Source organism: Aulonocara stuartgranti (assembly GCF_965226115.1).
Source record: "Aulonocara stuartgranti genome assembly, chromosome: 10".
Lineage (NCBI taxonomy): Eukaryota > Metazoa > Chordata > Actinopteri > Cichliformes > Cichlidae > Aulonocara > Aulonocara stuartgranti.
In genome coordinates this window covers 10,795,239-10,813,638 of record NC_138946.1, presented here as the reverse complement: position 1 = coordinate 10,813,638, position 18,400 = coordinate 10,795,239, and the positions used below count along the sequence as shown (strand labels likewise).

At 38.9% G+C, this 18,400-nt stretch overlaps 2 protein-coding genes across 2 annotated transcripts; one reads left to right on the top strand and one right to left on the bottom strand.

Moving 5' to 3' along the window:
* The first annotated feature begins 567 nt into the window (after positions 1–567).
* Positions 568–11,294, top strand: ube2b (ubiquitin-conjugating enzyme E2B (RAD6 homolog)). Its single transcript, XM_082549627.1, has 6 exons — positions 568–830; positions 5,651–5,731; positions 6,495–6,520; positions 7,549–7,638; positions 9,320–9,408; positions 9,562–11,294. The coding sequence occupies exons 1-6, from the start codon at positions 787–789 to the stop codon at positions 9,688–9,690; spliced, it is 459 nt and encodes a 152-aa protein (XP_082405753.1). The 5' UTR covers positions 568–786; the 3' UTR covers positions 9,691–11,294.
* A 1,255-nt stretch (positions 11,295–12,549) lies between these two features.
* cdkn2aipnl (CDKN2A interacting protein N-terminal like) lies at positions 12,550–17,093 on the bottom strand. The gene is made up of 3 exons (XM_082548639.1): positions 16,835–17,093; positions 13,017–13,122; positions 12,550–12,932 (listed from the first exon to the last, which is right to left on the bottom strand). The coding sequence occupies exons 1-3, from the start codon at positions 17,044–17,046 to the stop codon at positions 12,924–12,926; spliced, it is 327 nt and encodes a 108-aa protein (XP_082404765.1). The 5' UTR covers positions 17,047–17,093; the 3' UTR covers positions 12,550–12,923.
* Positions 17,094–18,400: the final 1,307 nt, after the last annotated feature.

Below are 18,400 nucleotides of genomic sequence, written 5' to 3'. Positions count from 1 at the left end.
TGTGTGACCTCTGTTTCTTACATGTACCATATATGATCCCTCCTATGGTGTTTCCATACGACCCTTCAAAGTAACTTGATAAAATGTGGTGGGAAAATAAAAGTTCTCATGACAATGTCATGGTGCGCCTTGAACTCTGTCACCACTGTCCCTTAAGAAAATAAACACAGATATGACATTTATAGTTTCACAGTCACAAGATTTCCAAAAAACACTATTTTCCCTTGATTTGAACCACAGTGGTAGATTTTTTTTTTTTTTTTTTTATCCATATCTCCACAATTATGACCTGGAACAGCCTGGATACACAGAAAATTGTAGCACAATATTAAATAAATATATAAATAAACAGTGTACATTTTGAAATATATTATATTTTGTGTATTTCTGGAGCAGTTTGGGAAAAGAAAAAGGATTTAGGAAATTTTTTTGCTGCTATTTTTTTTTAAGTTAAATTTGACACGAACAGTATGTAAGAGTTCCGGGTATTTTGAGAAAATGAACACCACCTATAGTAAGAGTATCAAAAATAGTTGGATTTGCAGCTCGGAGGTGTTTAAATTAACGCTTTTACATCAGCACCGTTTGTGAGCTAAAAGGGGCTGTGCCTCTGTAAGCAACCGACGTCACCATAAATAGCTAAAGCTAGCCAGTGGTTCAGGGAGAAGAAGAAAAGAGCTGCAAGCGGAAGAAGTACCGGATTTTGTTTCCGACAGTATTCGGTCTATGGTCTTGGGTTATTATTATTGTTTTTTAAATATCTGTATTTTTAACACATTTTGAATTATGTCGACACCGGCAAGGAGACGGCTCATGCGAGATTTTAAAAGGTACCGTCCTCATCGTTTGGGTATCTCTGTGTAGCTTTAGCCCATGAAGCTGTCGGCAGCTAGCTTAGTGTTAGCTCCTGGTGCAAACAATGCTGTGCAGAAACCCAGGCAGGAGTTAATGTGAGACAGGCTCATCGGTTATGGTTTGTCTCGATATTTGATGGCTAATGAAGTAACCGAGACGCTAGGGGATCATTCAAACGCTGTTTGTGTTCTGCAGTGGGGGGAGGTTTTTGTACCGAGGGAATAACGTTTTATTTTTTTATGGCTAGTTTTGTTTTTTGGTGTGGGATCAGCTTCACTTGCAGAGGTTTATTGGTGACCGATTGTCTTGGCTTAACTGGCCCCGATTAGAAGCTAAATGTCACAGGATTTATCCTATTAATACCCGCAGTCTGCAAGCTGTAGGTTTATATTGTGCTTTCAAGTAAGTCAATCAGTCGGCATGGTCATATTTCATCCTAGGGGTTGCAGGTTTTGCCAAGGTTTGTGGTCGGGGATTGCTCTATCTATATGTTTCTGATGCTTTATTTTAAATCCAGATATTTAATACACACAGTTAGTACGTGATGATACGATAACAAAAAGAATATGTTAAGGCTTCCTGGGGGAATAACACCTGGCAAGGGCCTGCTTGTAATACCTGCTATCCCCAATCTGTTGCCTCGCTCCATATGGCATCCAACTGTGTGTGCGTGAATAACAGACACACACACACCTGTCAGTGGAAAAAAGATGCTGAGCTATTCTACTAAGAGCAGCCATTGAAGCAGAGGGGATAATGTGTCACTGTAACTGAACTCTGCTCTGCTAGTCCCCAGGTGGTAAATGGTGACACTGAGGCAAGGGAAACACAATTGCACATGCCCGAATCAGCATGTGTCCACGCCAGTGCTGGCTGATTGAATTCAGTCTTGTATGGTATTGCTTAACCTCAACTGTTTGACCTGTAAGTCAAAGTGTATGTATTCTTAAAAATAGGCCGCTACACTGTTGTGTGGGGTTTTAGCTCAGTAATTTCGGTGTAATAAGACGGTAAATAAATGCTGTGGTCCTTTCTTTTTGACTATATTCAGTATGGCTTAACCTCCTTTTCTTCGCCAGATACATTTTCAGAAATAATTTTAGTCCACGCTGCAGTGAGCTGTGGCATTTATTCTTGTACGTTGTTGTCTGCATTGCTGCCTTCATGAATGAAACTGGGCCGCTCGTGCTGGGCTGGAGCTGATAAACCACAAACTGCAGTTACTTTTACCGAAACACAGGAAGGAGAGAAGACTTCAGAGCTGACTCTGAATGTATACACACATCGTCAGAGCTAAAAAGAAAGAGAAACAGGGCATCTCTCTGCACTCTTAAAATAGTTTTATTGTTTAGTAGATACATTCTCTGTATGCTAATGAAATACTGAGTTTGTAGGGTATATTACTATGAGGAAGACTTATGATTATACGTGTAGTTACATTTTAGCGCATTTTAGCTTACTTTGTAGCATTAATGCAGCATTGTAAATCAGGTATTACCCTTTCATATAACACATGGATATTTTAAATAGTGTGTAAGCTCTGATTTCTATTAGAGAGCATTAAAACCTCTTTTGGCACATGTTATAACACTTTGTGTACCTTTTTTAAACCCAGGTGTTTGAATTTGCTAAACTGCATAATTCCCAGAAGGCTTTGTTTGAGATGAATGATTATCTTGACCACACTGTTTTTAGAATAATAAACAGTTTTATGAGGGATTGCAATTAAAGTCCTGCAACAATGCAGTGTCTGATATAAAGAGTCTAAAATGACAGTGACTAATGTCACATGAAACCAAGTTGTACTTTTTGTCTCTATTTAAAGAGAAAACATGTTGGATGTATTTCATGATATATAACTACAAAAAGATGATATGAATGTTTCTTATATAAGAGCAGTTTTCCTTTTCATAGGCATTGAGTCTGTTTCGCTAAATGCTTACTTTATTACTTATTTAATGCTTTCTATTGAGGAAAAGCCAAACCTCTCCCCCCAAAAATGTGTAACCCCAGTTTTGGGGTTTATGTGTCTGATTTACACAAGGAGGCTTTTAATTTGAAATTAATGGGCTAATTTCAGTTCAGGATTCAATCAAAGAAAGAGAATCAAAGAGGCTGGTATAGTAGGGATAAGAGGCTAGTCTTTTAAAATTTAAATCTTAATCGGGTATTTTCTGGCCTCAGCCATCGGTCTCTAGAGGTCAGAGAGCATGTTTTGGTCCACATATAGTTAAGGCAAATAATCCTGTTTTTATTTTTACATAATAGCTTAATATAATACTAACATAATAACTTGATACTAATATATTAAAATGCATTCCTAGTTTATTTTCTGACAATTCATGTCAAATTTACCACCACGCAGTCTCTTCATCAACAGTCCCGTACTTGCCCTAATCTTCCTTACTGCAGACTTGTGAGTAATCCCCACGTTTCAAGTAAAATAAACTATCGGTCTATCCTAGAAGATGAACTCAGTGGAGCTTCCCTTTACCAGCAAAGAGTTCAGGGAGATTACTGTAAATGAGGTTAATTGCAGTGGGTCCGTCTACAGCAAGGGACTTAGACATGGATCTGCACTCACAGACGCACAAATCAGCCTACCTTGTTTTATAGCTATAAGCTCTTATTAAACCAGCTTTTAAACTGGGCCTGGAATTGTAGGCCTCAATAGCCTGTAGTGACTGCCGGACTTGGCCTATATAGATTTGGTGATTTGAAGCAAGACCTTTAATGTTGCACAATAATCTACCATGAGCTTCAGAAATCAGTTTGATAGCCAACACAGATTTTATTGAGGCTGCTGTCGGAAACTTCATTTAAATTGTTGACCCGCTGCCACACCTGTTTTGATTTGCGGACGCCTCTGTTGCTAGGCAATTGCTGCTGTGGCATGTCGTTTGTCAGGCACGCCTGGGTAGTTTTATTTGTGGAGCCTCGACTAATTATTATTTTTAATTATGATTAATCCAGCTGTGGTTAATTTGGGTTAGCCGATAAATCATTTGGGTGCTGAACAGTCCAAAACAAATGTATATATGATCTCAAACCCTTTTTAGTTTCTTATTTTTACCTTCTCACTCTTTTACCTTCAAATTACAAGCGCTATCATGTGAAAAGCGATGGTTTCCAAATCTTTGACTGGCACTCATTTGACAATCTTTCACCTTTCATCGGATCAGATAGAGGTCTGTGTAGAGAAGATATAATATGAAACATTATGTTTGAAAACATAGCAGTTATTCCACCTTAACTTGTTAAAAAAACAACAACACTAAAGTGATTTCATTTAGAGCCCAGTCTGCCAGGCCGGGGTCTAGCTGCTGTGATACGAAGAAACATAAGTTTTATCAATTAGCCAGAATGTTTGGACATGTAGATGTGCCGGTTTTCATCACTTGTCTCCACATGGTTCCGCAACCAAACTTGCTGAATTATTTAGCAGTGTAGAGCGTCTATAGAGGAAATGTAAAGGTTATGGTTGGGATATGATTCGCAGTACTTTCATCAGCACATTGTGGAAGATGGTGGGAAAATATTACTTGTAGGATATTTTAATATGCTTAATTAAAACAAAGGTAGGTTTATTTTGTAGTACTACAGGCTTCCTATTACTGGGAAGGTCTGGGCCCAAGGTCACAGTAGAGGTGAAAAGGTCAAACACAGATGATAATACACAGATTTGAATCAGTACATTTTTTCTTTTTGCTATTGGCTACAAGCAGTTTTTAAATAGTTTCTCTCGTGTGTGTGTGTGTGTGTGTGTGTGTGTGTGTGTATAACCTTTAATATAATGACGTGATGCCAAAAAAGGACTTTAAGCTTTTTTTCTTGCTGACCTTATATAAAACTTGCACATATGCTAAAACTGCTTACCCAATTTGCCTCCCTCTCAGAGCAGTGCTGTGGCTGAACGAATGAGGCTGAAACGGTTTCACACATATCAAACGACAGCCTGTACATTGTACAAGCAGTTGCCATGACATGTCAGATCCTCCTGTGTCTTACACAGTCGACATTTTAGATTTAGTTAGATCTCTAAAATTGGATTTGATGTCCTTGTTTTTGATTGGTCGTGTGTGCTAGTTTTGCTTCGTTAGTGCTCTTAGTGGGGGAAGCCTGGGTTGTCTTGTTGTGGTGATAACACAATCTGATGATGGCTGATGGTAGGGTAAGGGAAGCCAGATTAGGAAAAGAGATCCTGGATGTGTTGAGCTTACTTTGTAGTGTAGGCTCTTGGCTCCCGCTCGTTTCCTGCTTCGACGTTGTTCTGATAGCCCGTCGGTGCTACTCTGAAGTCATTTCAGGTGAAGGTCGACTTGATGGCTTAAGTGCTTTGCATTAACAACACCAGAGATTTGATGGTCACTGTGGATACAATACTGGTGCTGCAGTGCTTCAGATGAGCACTTATGTTCACTGACATGTGACAACAGGACTGTCATAGTGCTGTTGATCCTGCGAGCCTGGCTGTCTGTTGAAAGTCGTGTTGATACAGCAGTTCGTGTTTTGATTGCTAATTTTCCTGCAGTAAAGCTGTTAATTAAAACCATCACCCCTCCTCAGCTGTCTTTCCCACTTGCTTCTCTCCCTTTACATCTAAGGGGTTTTTCTTTTTGCCATCATTCTTTTTCATGTTTTTCTCCCCTTTATCTCCCCCCCCCTGCTTTTGCTCCTTTACTTCATGTCCCTGCCTCCCTTTCCACTGATTCAGGCTTTTTTGCTGTGTATGTCTTCTCGTCTCACCTCTTTTTCTTCACTCTAAAGTCTCTGTTTCTTTCTCTTTCTTGCCCAGACTTCAAGAAGATCCTCCTACCGGTGTGAGCGGAGCGCCATCAGAGAACAACATCATGCTTTGGAACGCTGTTATTTTTGGGTGAGTCATTCTCTAAATCCGCCCTGCCGTCTTGACTGTGCCACTGCGATTGTGATGCGCAGATTCTGCAACCCACCCACCCCCACTGTGTTCTCGTCCACCACATCCTTCTGCTTTAAAAAGTGTTTCTGATTGCAGCCCTGATTGTTGCACAGAGCAGTCTGGAAAATCAGCATGTGGAGTCACAGCAAGTGTTCAGTGGAAGAGAGGGCTGGAAGACACTGTTAGAGATAAGAAAGTGTGTTAAGAATGAACCCGTATTAAAGAAGTAGCTTTTTGCATACTGGGTGTATCTCTGGTGGATAATTTGCTGTGCGTGTTTAAAAGAAGAGCGACTAGAGAAAAATCTACTCAGAAGTGATGTGAAATTTAAGTCGCAAGAATTAATAAAACATCAAATGCACAAGCAAATTGAATAGCTGAAAGTAACTAGAAATCCAACCAGGACCAAGGATGTGTAACAAAACCAAATTAGAAATACTCACATGGGTTTATAAAAATACACTCGATCGTAGTTGCTCACCTAAATCAAAGGGGAGGCTGCTACACATGTAAAGTATGAAGGCAGCTGTTTTAATTGGCCCCTCAACATGTTCTGTGTGAGCACGAAGAGCTTAGTAAATATGGACCCTGGTGTCTGCAGAGCTTCTACTCCTTGAAGGACAGACTGCAGTACTACTAGAGAGGGTCTTAATGGGGATTAGCAGTGGGGATATTTGGATTTTGGAAACATTTTAAATCTCTCTCTCTCTGCCTTCTGCAGGCCTGTGGGAACACCATTTGAAGATGGTAAGTTCTACATTTTGAGTCATCTAAAGTGCAGCCTCATGTTTATCTGAGTTCTAGATGTGGTTTAACTTTGCCTTGAACTCGTGATGTTGTTGTAGAGTCGGAGAACTCAGTCAATGTATTATTACTTTTCGGGCAGCATGTGTGTAGTGAAATGATTATGGGTTGCATGCTCAAATAATCAGTCTACCTGAGCACAAAATCCCACAATTATCGTGAGGATCGCCACACCTCTGAGTAGATAGCTTCTTTTTTTTTTAAATTGTAAGTTAGAAATTATTACAAATTGAGTATCTGGAGTGGTTTAAGTGCCTGAAATGCATTTAAAATGACTTAAATTGAAAACAAATTGGTACTTTAATCGGTCATCATATTTTAATCATGTGATAACAACTAGACCTCTGAGAGTTAGGAACTGCTACAATTATTTTTAAGTAGAAAGGGGAACTGACATTTAATCCTTGAAAGTTGAAGAAGTTGTAGTCTAATTTTTTGTATAGGAGTCCCTTTGGCAAGTTATCACAGCTGCAGTAATTTCAACTGAACAATTATCAGGGGCTCAGTTTTGGTGGGCTGAAAACTCGCTGTATCCACGCACTGGCTCTATAAATATGAATAAAAGTACTTATTTTAACTATAGTATGATGTGAATTGAACAGAAGTTTGTAGGTCGGTGACGCAGCATCATAAAGTACGATTTTTACCCCTCGACCATAAAAGGCTGATGTGGTATTGTCGTCCCCCTGCCAGGCGGGCAGGCAGCGTTCATACAGTTTTCTACAAGCTTGGATTTAAAACTGTCCATTGCTACTTTTATAATAATTAACTTTCTAGCTTCTCTTTTCAGTCGAGCTGCTGATATTTATAGTAACATTATTCTTTCCCTCATTTTGTCTGACCCCCTCCATCCTTCACATCTGTATTCTCCTTGCAAAATTACTTACGTTCACCCCCCCCCCCCCCCCCCCCTCGCGCTCCCTCTGTCTGTCATTTGTTCTGCCTCATACCCTCTCCGTCTATCTCTGCAGGAACATTTAAGCTTCTGATAGAGTTTTCTGAGGAGTACCCAAACAAGCCTCCCACGGTTCGGTTTGTCTCCAGAATGTTTCACCCAAATGGTAAGTGGGCTAGCAGCTGAAATGCCCTCAATTATCAGTGGTGCAGCACCCATGTTCACTGAAGCTTACAAAGTGTTCTGACCTTCAAGCAACTAAGCTAGTCTAGTGAATAAAATGACAGTGTGGGGTCATTTCTGAACACATTATAGTTGATACAGAAATACTTTTTTGTAATGGCTCTATTTGTGTGTATTATATCTATACTATATCCTTTATCTGTTACAGATCATCTAAAATGTTACTTTTTCAGTCGGGTTTATATAAAATTGTGCTAAAAAACAAATTGTAGGAATAAAAATTTAAATTATTTACATAATCATTGCCTTTTATTTCTTTAAAAACATCTTTGTTACAATATATATAATATAAAAATAGATTTTAAAATTTCAGGTATGTTTATGTGATCTATGTGTTGAAGTATACTAGAATAAGTGTTCAACATAACACGTTTTGGCTGCCAGGTCAGTAGATCAGACTTTTACTGGCTATTTTAATTACCTTCTACACTAAATCTATAAGAATGTTGCACAAACTATGAGTAGATTTATATTTTACAGTGTAACATCATCCCTGTCTATAGGCTGCAGGTATATCTCATAGAAGGAGAGTGGACAGCCTAGTTTAAAGACTGAGGACTTTATCTGCATCTAGCTTTTATTGTAGCAGGTAGAAAGGCGTCAGGAAAGCTGAAAGAAAGAACAGTAAATGGCATCAGGGCGGCCTCCACATTAACCTTATGCCAAATGAGTCACATGCTGAACCAGTGAGCTAATCCAGCCAGATAAACCAGCACCCCTATGCTTCAGTTTTAAACCCAATCTAAAAAAATTGTAGGTTTTTGTAGATGATTGTGTAATATTGAATATATTTTGTGCAAATAAACACACATCAAGACTTCTGTAGCTATTAAATGAAACCCTACAGTGTTAATATATATATACATTTTCTTTTAAAGAGTTAAAAAAAATGTCCAGGAGCAAAAATGAACCACTGCAACTTTCCACTAGGTTTATACCAGCGGCCCAATTCCTCTGTTTAAAAATGAAATTGTAAGAATGTTTAACTTTTTTACATTTTTACTCAGAATAAATATCCAACTCTTGCTAAACATGTTGTAAATTTGTCAATTTTCCTTTTTAATGGTTTGTTATTTTATTCAGTTTCTGGTGGTAGACCCAGTCTTCCAGATCTCGCAGTCTCAATAAACATGCATCAGAGCCTAAAATGTATTTTCACACATTTTTATGAACTATAATAACCTTGGTGGATGCCGGCATTGTGATGAGTTATGTACGTAATATGTTAGACTTATTTATGGCTTTGTTTCATTTTTAAGTTTTCAGTTTGCAGTGCTACAATAAGAACAAGCACCAGATTACAATGTACTTCACCAGTAATGTAAAGAAACTGTCTTGATGATTTAAATTCAATTTAAATGTTTAATTTTAAAAAGTGTCATGTATTTATTAAAGGGACGGCGCACATTAATGTCTATATTTAATCTGTAGCCTCTGGCAGGTCAAACAAAAACAGTACAATGAGAAAACAAGGGGCAACAAATAAATATGAAAGCATACAGCATTAAATATAACGCACATTAGCATAAAATGAATGGTCACGGATACATTCCTCATTAGCTTTAGTTGTAAATGTGTTGCTGATCTTTTTCTCTGCATGTCAGTTTACGCAGATGGCAGTATATGTTTAGACATACTTCAGAATCGCTGGAGCCCCACATACGATGTGTCGTCCATACTCACCTCCATCCAGGTTGGTCGTGTTTCACTCCCTTTTCATACATTTTAATTCACGGTGAAGCATGATGATTCTATACAGGGACATCCGAAGTATCTCTCCTGGTTATTTAATCTTCAGGATGTCAACATTTTCATCATTAGTCTTCCTTTTTTTTCTCTCTCGCAGTCATTGCTGGACGAGCCAAACCCCAACAGCCCAGCCAACAGTCAGGCCGCACAGCTCTATCAGGAAAACAAGAGAGAGTACGAGAAGAGGGTGACGGCCATCGTGGAGCAGAGCTGGGTGGATGTCTGAGCTCCTCTTGTTCTCTGCTCTTCTCTCCATCACCCACTCTTCACCATCCAAGTACTTCAGTCTCTCATTTTTACCTCATCGAGAAAAAAAATCAAGAAAAAAGAAAACACAGCAACTATATCAGAAGAACTTAAGTGCCACACTGGGGGGGGGGGCGCAAGAACAACCAAACCAGAATGGACATTACCTTGCTTGCCAATGCATTTTAGGGAAACAGGAGAGGGGAAATCAATCTTGTATTTGTTCCCTGTCTTTACTTTTATTTTATTTTTTTATTGCATGATGTGACATAAGTTATTGCTAACAGAATTTGTAATATATCTCTGGTTGGAATGATGCTGTTTGTGTTTCACAGACTCCTTCCCATCCCCCCCTCTTTTTTTTTTTTTGTATCCACAACTTGGCTAAGAAAGGGGCACATCAATGACTGAATCATTATTTTGAAAGTCGTGGGAAAAGCCAAAATCGGTAGCATCATCACCATCATCGTCATCTTTGAAGTCGACAGCAGATTCAGCTGATAAAGAGCAGTCCCTGATCTCTTCCAGCATATCTCTGTTTATTTTAAGAGATGCTGTAGGTTTGGGCTCGCAGACGTCACAGGCTGCAGCAGTGCCAAGTCTCCCTTGCACTGATGAATCATGACTGGCAATCTCTGAGCTTTTCTTTTAATCATTTCTGCTCGCGGGTAGAAGAAGGTTGTTTGAGAGGGTTATGAGAAAGTGAATATTAACACGGAAAACTTGGACTGAGGCTCTGCAGTCCCCGACAGTTTCATTCTTTGGTATATTAGAAACCGCATATAATGCTATAATCAAAATATATGTAGGGCCTGATTGCCCTTAGCCAGCGAGTTCAGATGTGGGTGGTGTCGCTGTATCATTCGATGTGGGGGGGATGGGGACAGAATTGGCATTGCTGGAGGTACTCTGCTTCTACATCGTGTGTTTCTTTAGTCTGCTTTTTCTATTTATTGAACCTTTTTACTGTTTGCAGTCAAACTGTTCTCCTCTTGGTTTTCTCATTTAGTTTGTCAAAGAAAGTAAATGACTTCTGAATGCTTTGTCGCCTGTGACATGTGTCAGCCTGAACACAGTCGGTGCTTTTGTTCTTTCTCTTAAAAATGACACAGCTGACATCTGAATTAGCAAATAAGCAGAGAATGAAAGCTTCATACGGTTTTTTTTCCCTATAATTTTTGGGCACTTTATAAGAGAATTGATTGGATAAGAATAAACTGCTGCAAAGATCATAAAGCCTGTTCTAAGAGTGTGATGTCAACTGTTTTCCTAAGGGCTCAAGTTGTTTTCATGCCTGCTTTTTGCCCACCGTTTTATTTGCTCTTATTTCCCCCATTTAAAAACGCCATCCCTCGAGTGTAAATTACTCACTTAACCTGCCCGACTCCGGCTAAGTAATCAGTCATCATAAACCAGAATTCCTCTTTTCCTTGATAATAAAGGTTATATTGTGGCTTGTGACTTATCTCACCCAATAAGCAGAAGGGATATGTTATAAAAAACAATTTTGTGAAATAAACATAATGTATACTTAACGATATGCTGTATAAACATAATAAAAAAACCACATTTTTCAGACTTTGACACAGGTTCTGGTCATTTATTCATCCATCTGGTTCCTTGTGCGCTTTACCAGGCTGGGTTAATTCCAGGTGACACAGGTAACCTGGACCCACAGGGTTAACGCGAAGAGACCGACAGCCGGTCTCATAATTAACTATAGGGTGGAACTATTACACAGAGTATTGTAGTTTTTCATATTGTCATGTAACTTGGTTAAAGCAAGATATTGCAACATTTCTGGCATGTTTGCTGAGCCTGTCTTTACGCTGCTCGTACCAAAATCAATGTGAGCTTCATCAAAACTTGAGATTAGTACTGCAGTGATTGATTGATAAGATGTACAGTTATTAATGAGCAATAGTAAATATTGCCAAAACCTAAATCCATTCATTGTATTTGTGTGGCATATTAAATCAGATTTTATTAAATGCAAAAATGAATCACAAGTACAGTAATGTCCCAAAATGTTAATGTTAAGTCACTAAACCGTGGCTTAAGATGAAATAGTCTTTTGGGAAGCTCTCATATATTAGAACTAAAAAACAGTTCTCACAGTATTGAATCTGTGGGATGAAGTCAGTTTGGTGAGTGCATGTCTGCGTGTTTAACTTTGCTTGTGAATCACTTGGTATGCGTGTCTGTAAGCCTTTAAAGGAGAATGTGGTGGTTGTAATGAAGAGAAGCAATTATATCAGCATTCTCAGAACTGAGGCTTGCCCTGTGCTTTTGCAAAGCTTCCTGCTGAAGAAAACAGACGTTCTGACGGTGCACATGTTAATAATTAATGTTAATAATAATCGAGTGTTCAGCCTCACAGCCCCAGGTCAGCTGCTCAAGAGTTTTACTGACCTATATTTTCACTGGTCTGCAAAAAAGCTTTAATTTTCATATTTTGAAACATATTGATTAAATTGTTTTAATGTATTCAGAGAAATCTGCAAAATAATGTTGCTAAAGCCTTCAAGTAAATATGGTCTAGTGCACCCTTTAGAGTCACCCCTGCTTGCTGCAGGTATTGCTGCCATGTAAAATAAGACAGCTGCCAACACACCGTGCCAGAGTAAGTTAACAGCTTTCATGTTAACCTCTGTAGCTTTACTTTTAACTAAAGTTCACTTTTCTACATGTCGGAGCTCGTTGAACCGACATAGTTATAAGTAGCAGTATTTGTATTTTATTGCCGTATATGATTAACTATGGAGTGGCTCCATAATGTAGTCAAAAACAATGTGACCAGGAGGAGGCACAGACCTAGACAGCAATGACCACACAAAAATGATAAAACAAGTTCTTTATTGTGCTTCAGACAAGAACACCAGTGTCATCTTTAGTTTGAAGCTACATTTAAAAAACACATTTTTAAAAAAATAAAAAAAGGAAAACTGTGATTGAAATAGTCGAGCAGTGGGGCTCACAAACTCCCGCAGACACCGCTGCTGTTTGTGCACAAATAAAAAAGGCTGAAAAGGCCAGTTTTTTGGCTCAAAATAAAAATGTCTTTTGATGTCTGAACTCCTCACAAAGGGTTAGGGTTAGGTAAGGTAAGGGTTAAAAACACCAGGATTGTAAAACTATTTAAAAAAAAAAAAAAAAGTCTTGACGTGATAAAAGCTGAATCCAGTCTGTGTTGATCCAGCATGACTGGTCCGGTCATCGACCCTGTGACGGAGCAGAGAGATCCATGAACAAAGACTGTCATTATAGCTGTATGTATATGCTGCGTGTGTGTGTTCACAGACATACCTGTTGCTTCTTAACAATCTCATCTCTCGTCTTGAAGACCGGTGCGTCCTCCACTACGATGCCTTCAGCCATTTCCTTCACTTTTTCCAGCAGCTCTGTGCTATACCTGCCATCGATTATGAGACATAACACTTCATTAAACCAGAATTCATCCGTGTGCTTTATATTCTTCTGTAAGGATATAGTGCACTGGGAAAATAACATCACTGAACAACAGAAAACTATAATACTGGTAAGAGAAGAATTGTTTATTCTTCGATAAAGTTAACAGATGTGAATGGTTTCTTCACCTCCTACACATTTCCCTTCATATAAATGAAATTTAGTCCTGCTTCTGATTCACCTTTGAGTGCAAACTTATGGATGAAAAAATAGTGATACCCTTTTATCTGGCATTTTTGCATTTTTGCATGATTGCACCCTATACCAATTCCGAGGATTAATGTCTTTTAGAAGGTGTAATCACAGAAGACATCCAATATGCACTTCAACAGCCAGCGCTGCTCCTCGAGCGCCCTCAAACTCACTGAAATGAAAATCCAATTTTGTGGGTTTATTGCTGTCCAAAAGCTAATACCAGTCGCAGACCCCAGTGGCTGCAATTACAGATTACTACAATGACAAGTCGATCTGTTAAATTGTTTGGTGTGTAACAAAAAATACAGATTTTGTTTTAAATAACTGGAAAAACAAAAAACAGTTTCTGTCTAAGAGTCCAAATCATTCATATCAAGTCAGGCATGCATTTCATAATCACAGTATATCACAAATGTCAGTAAATCAATCTAGTCAGCCGGGAAGAAGAAACCTGCTTTGTTGCAAAAGAAAGTGACATGTGCACTGGAGAGGCAACAAAAAGACAGCCCACCCTAGTTCTGCTTTTTGCTAACATCCATGTAATTGCTAGTAGAGTGAGGCAGAACCATGAAGCCCATTCACATTGCACAGGTAGTGTAGCTTCTCTGGGATTGCACATCCATACTTGCTGTTGCAAGGTTAGCTATATCTGCCCGCACACGCTTAACATGAGTTTGGAGAGTGGGTTACCCAGACCTGACTACTACCAGACCTTTTGAATCAAGAAACCACTTATCATTTTAAATAGTTTTTCACAACACTGCAACCAGTCAGAGGAGATTTTTAAGGGCAGATTTTCCCCTCAACTTTGGCCAAGTGCTTGGGGTTAGAGGATCGCTAAATCGTAGGGTTTCAATTTCTTATGTGGCAGAATTTTTACCATATACACCATATATAGGGTTGCCAACTCCCTGAAAAATAAATAAGGGACACCTCGTGGCCAGGGCCGGGAAACCCAGTTGTCTTCACCCTTCCCAGTGTGGTAGCTCTTTTTTTGTGTGTGAAATTATTTTTTAACCATTTGACTTGAACTTGATTTAAGCAGATGCATATTCTTTGTGATATGACCATATGGGAAACAAATGATCATTTAGCCATTTATTTTTAGCTCACAATGACAACATTAACACAGTAAAACAGGTCTCTTTCTTAAACAGAAGCCTGTCATGCTTAACTTTTGAGAATATAAGTAAATCTTTCTTTAAAAGAACTCTGTCCTGCTTAACTTAAAATTATATAAATTAATAGAAAGCAATAGAACGAAAAATATTCTTGTAACAGTGCACATTTAGTGCATTTAGTACAGTTGGCTTCAGTTGAGGTATTATTTCAGCTTTTCTAATGCTAATCAGCTGCTCCTGTTTGTAAACCCACTTGTTCCCATGATTACGCATCTTAACTCATCATCATTACTCATCTATGTATTACTTTTATGTATTAGTCATCTATTTATTGTAATCATCTATCCTTGCAGTTGTTTATTACACAAAATAAATTATATTATCACACTTCTGGCCACATAGCGCTGATATTCACCGCACATGCCCATATTAACCTTAACCAGAGGGTTTAAAAAAAACAAACCAGTGTTTACATACCATATCTGCTTCTGCCATGGCCTGGTGGACAAAAAATTGGTAAAGGGTTCCCCGAGCTTTCATGCCCCTCATGTTCTTCATGTGCCCACCAATAGAAGCATGCCTATGGAAAAAGTGCGCCAGCACACAGTGCAGTGCGCTTTATAGTGCACTTTTCCAGCCAGGTGTTTTCCTTTTCCCATTCCTCCCTGTACTTTTGCAGCCTTTTTTTTTTTCTTTCTCTGAGCGAACAAACATTGCTGCTCTAATTCTGGGCTCACACTGTGCGATTTTTGGCCCATTTTGAGCCGATTTTTGAGTCGTGCGACCGATTTGGTGATCAGCCCGATTTTGGCCTTCATCGTGCGTCGTGTAGTATACGTGGGGTAACGAGAAGCGATTAACACCTCACGACCAGCTCCCGATCATCAATCGCTCGTGAGGGTGTCACCGCAGCTGCTCACGCGCAAACACGTAAACGTCGGTGAAAAAGACGTTGCAGCACAGCTGTGCAGCGTGTGATCTGGACACAAGCGATGGAGGCACAACTTGTAGAACTTTGGAAAGCTCATCCGAGCCTTTTCCATGTGGCATCACAAAATTATCACGACCACAACAACCGTGAAAATAGTTGGATTTACATTGCTGCTCAATCACAGCTGCCTGATCAATGTTTTTCATTAGCAATTTAGCAAAGTTGATGTGGTGGTGTGTCTGTGTGAGTGAAAGACAGAGAGAGCGAGCGACAGATTTTCTGTTATAACCTTCATTTTATGGACGCACAGTGTGCCGTCCGAGACTTGCACCGCAGTGTCGGCGTTTGTTTCCCTGTTGGCCATGCTTGTTGTTGTGGTCATCGGTTGTCTTCCGGTATTTTCTCCGTAAGCGACCTTTCCTCAACCAATGAGATGAGCGGTAATCTGACTTGTCATACTCGAATTGTCATAAGTGTGCTGTCAGCTCATTGGTCACAAAGCAGGAGAGGGGCTGGGAATTATGTTTTCAAACAAAGCGTTAATTCCATTAAAAGTTATAGACTACTTTTGATTCTCACTGTATTACGGGACAAAGTGCGTCCCTTATTAGCTCAATACGGGACGTGTACTTTTGTTTCGAAATACGGGACGATTCCGTTTTTTAAGGGACGGTTGGCAACCCTAACCATATATAAAAACATAAGATGCCACCACAAACAGTAACAAAAATAGGTTAAATTGAAAACAAGGCCTGTAACTTTATAAAGAGACCCACTTGATAACCAAAGACTGTTTTTCCAGTGAAGAAAGACTGGATGTTGTCCAGTAGCCGGCACAAACATCTGATATACTGATATCAATGCAATATTGCATTTGATATTTCCATTATACATACATTATATTTTTCCCTGAACCACAATTTTTAGGGCCATTTAAAAAATGTATAACCACATAATTTATCCAGCAGGATATCTTCACAAATCTTTACAAACTCAGCATCGTCTGCAGCAAATGTAGCAGAGTAGCATTGCAGCTTATGCAGACGACTCCAGTGCTGCAGGGGGCAGCACCGAGCCCACCAGCGGAAAATAAACCTCACTATAAACAATAAACTCTGAATATAAATAGTTTGGGGTAAGTAAGCAGCAGGAACAACAACAACAACAATAATAATAATAAGTAAGTAAGTAAATACTAAATCTAAAATTAAACTAATAACAATTTCAGAGAAAAGAGAACACTGGTTGTTACCCTTTAGCAACCCTTTAGTTTGTTTAATAAGGAAGACTAAACTTAAAAACAGTGGTTAGTCATCCCGGGCTGAGGGAGCTGTGGAGCGGCTGTCTTAGAAAAAGTGTCCGTCAGCAGGCTTTAATTAGAGGCATGAAAGCACGCTGTGTTTACCCACCGGCAGCCGAGGAAGACGTTGTTGGCCCACACCATTGAGAGGGAGAGCAGGTGGTCCAGCTGCGAGTCTTCAAAGTCATTCAAGTTCCGCAGGATGAACTCCCGCCTGGGCTCCCAGTGCTTGTCGCTCTCCCAGTAGCCTCTGTAGTTCTCCACCTGCTCGGCCACAGCTCGGTTTTGCTGGATAAAATCCTGAACGTCCAGGGAAGACATCTTGCTCTCCCTCGGCCAAGACAACAAAAGCGACTTCCTGTCCTTTCAAGCGGGTCTTTGAAGTCGTCTTACAGCCCTGCTTGTTTTCCACAGCGCCACGCAGTGGTGGAGCAGAGCGGTGGTTTACATCCAAACGTGAACAGCAACTCTCAATATTTCATATGCAGTGTGCTTCAGAGATACTATGAAGTGCCATAATTAAGAAATAATGTATCAAATAATTAATAAATTAACATATAAATTCATTTTATTTAAAAATCAATAATATTATTTTACTATCTAATTGATTATTTTATGGTTCATGAATTTATTGTGTCAGCCTCACCCATTAAAGTCGGGGAGTGGGGTTAAAGCCGATATAGTTAAACCCACTGTTTTGGTGTGGAGTTGTTTCTTTCAGTGGGTGTTTCTCAGTGACAAGTACACAGAGTTTGTACTTGCACACTTGTTACTTCCCACTTGGCAAGTAGGGCAGAAGACAGAGCTTACAGTGTGCCAGCAGCATAACTGATGACATCAGGTGCTTAGTATTTACAATGAAAAAAAAAAGGAGATGTAATTACCTGTGGGGGTTTTTTTTAAAATATTTATACAGTTTTATAACCACTCCGTCAAGTTGCTCAGCTATAAAAGGCAACTAGTTTTGTTCAAAATGCTTTCTGGGATACCTGACTGCACACATCACTAATAATTCTGTGATGACGCATCAAACAATTATCTGGTATCGATCTATCTTCACTGGCTATGCAAGTAACAGCAAACGAACCAGAATTTTTTTTTTAAATTGTGAATTTAATTGAATTTTTGTCATTATTTATTTCAAATTTAAATTTGTTATCAATGCATTTAATTAATTGTTTAATTTTGTATTTATTTATTGCATTCTGGGACTCTTGGCCCTCCACAGTCAGGCAGTAATGGACAGTAATTATTATCCCTCTCAGATAATCTAGAGAGCTTTCTCTTACATTTATATCTCATGTCTCAATTTCTGCATTTATTTATCTATTCCAGATTTTTTTGTAATTAAGTAAATATATAATAAACTATACTGTAACAACTAAAACCAACAAGCGCAAAAAGAGAATTTAACATGGCTTAGTAAATGTAGCCTTGCCATGTACACACATTTAAAAAACATTATATTATATTATAAATTTAAAAAAGTTTTTTTCAACGTTATTTTCTTACTTTTTAAAAACTGAAACAGCGTCATTACGATTCTATTGGTTTTAATATTGCTTTAAGAAATGTTCAAACTTATCTTTGGTACTTCAATCTACAACATAACACCCCATCTTAGCTCAGAAAATGACTGTCTTCTGACTATTACTTGTTTTTAATTTTATTTTAT

What these genes read in the sequence shown, in the direction of transcription:
- ube2b (XM_082549627.1), top strand. Translation starts at nt 787, where the DNA reads ATGTCGACACCGGCAAGGAGACGGCTCATGCGAGATTTTAAAAG. An exon ending in CTCATGCGAGATTTTAAAAG is followed by an intron (nt 831 to 5,650) that starts GTACCGTCCTCA and finishes TTTCTTGCCCAG; the next exon opens with ACTTCAAGAAGATCCTCCTA. An exon ending in CCATACTCACCTCCATCCAG is followed by an intron (nt 9,409 to 9,561) that starts GTTGGTCGTGTT and finishes TCTCTCTCGCAG; the next exon opens with TCATTGCTGGACGAGCCAAA.
- cdkn2aipnl (XM_082548639.1), bottom strand. Translation starts at nt 17,046, where the DNA reads ATGTCTTCCCTGGACGTTCAGGATTTTATCCAGCAAAACCGAGCTGTG. An exon ending in AACGTCTTCCTCGGCTGCCG is followed by an intron (nt 13,123 to 16,834) that starts GTGGGTAAACAC and finishes AATCGATGGCAG; the next exon opens with GTATAGCACAGAGCTGCTGG.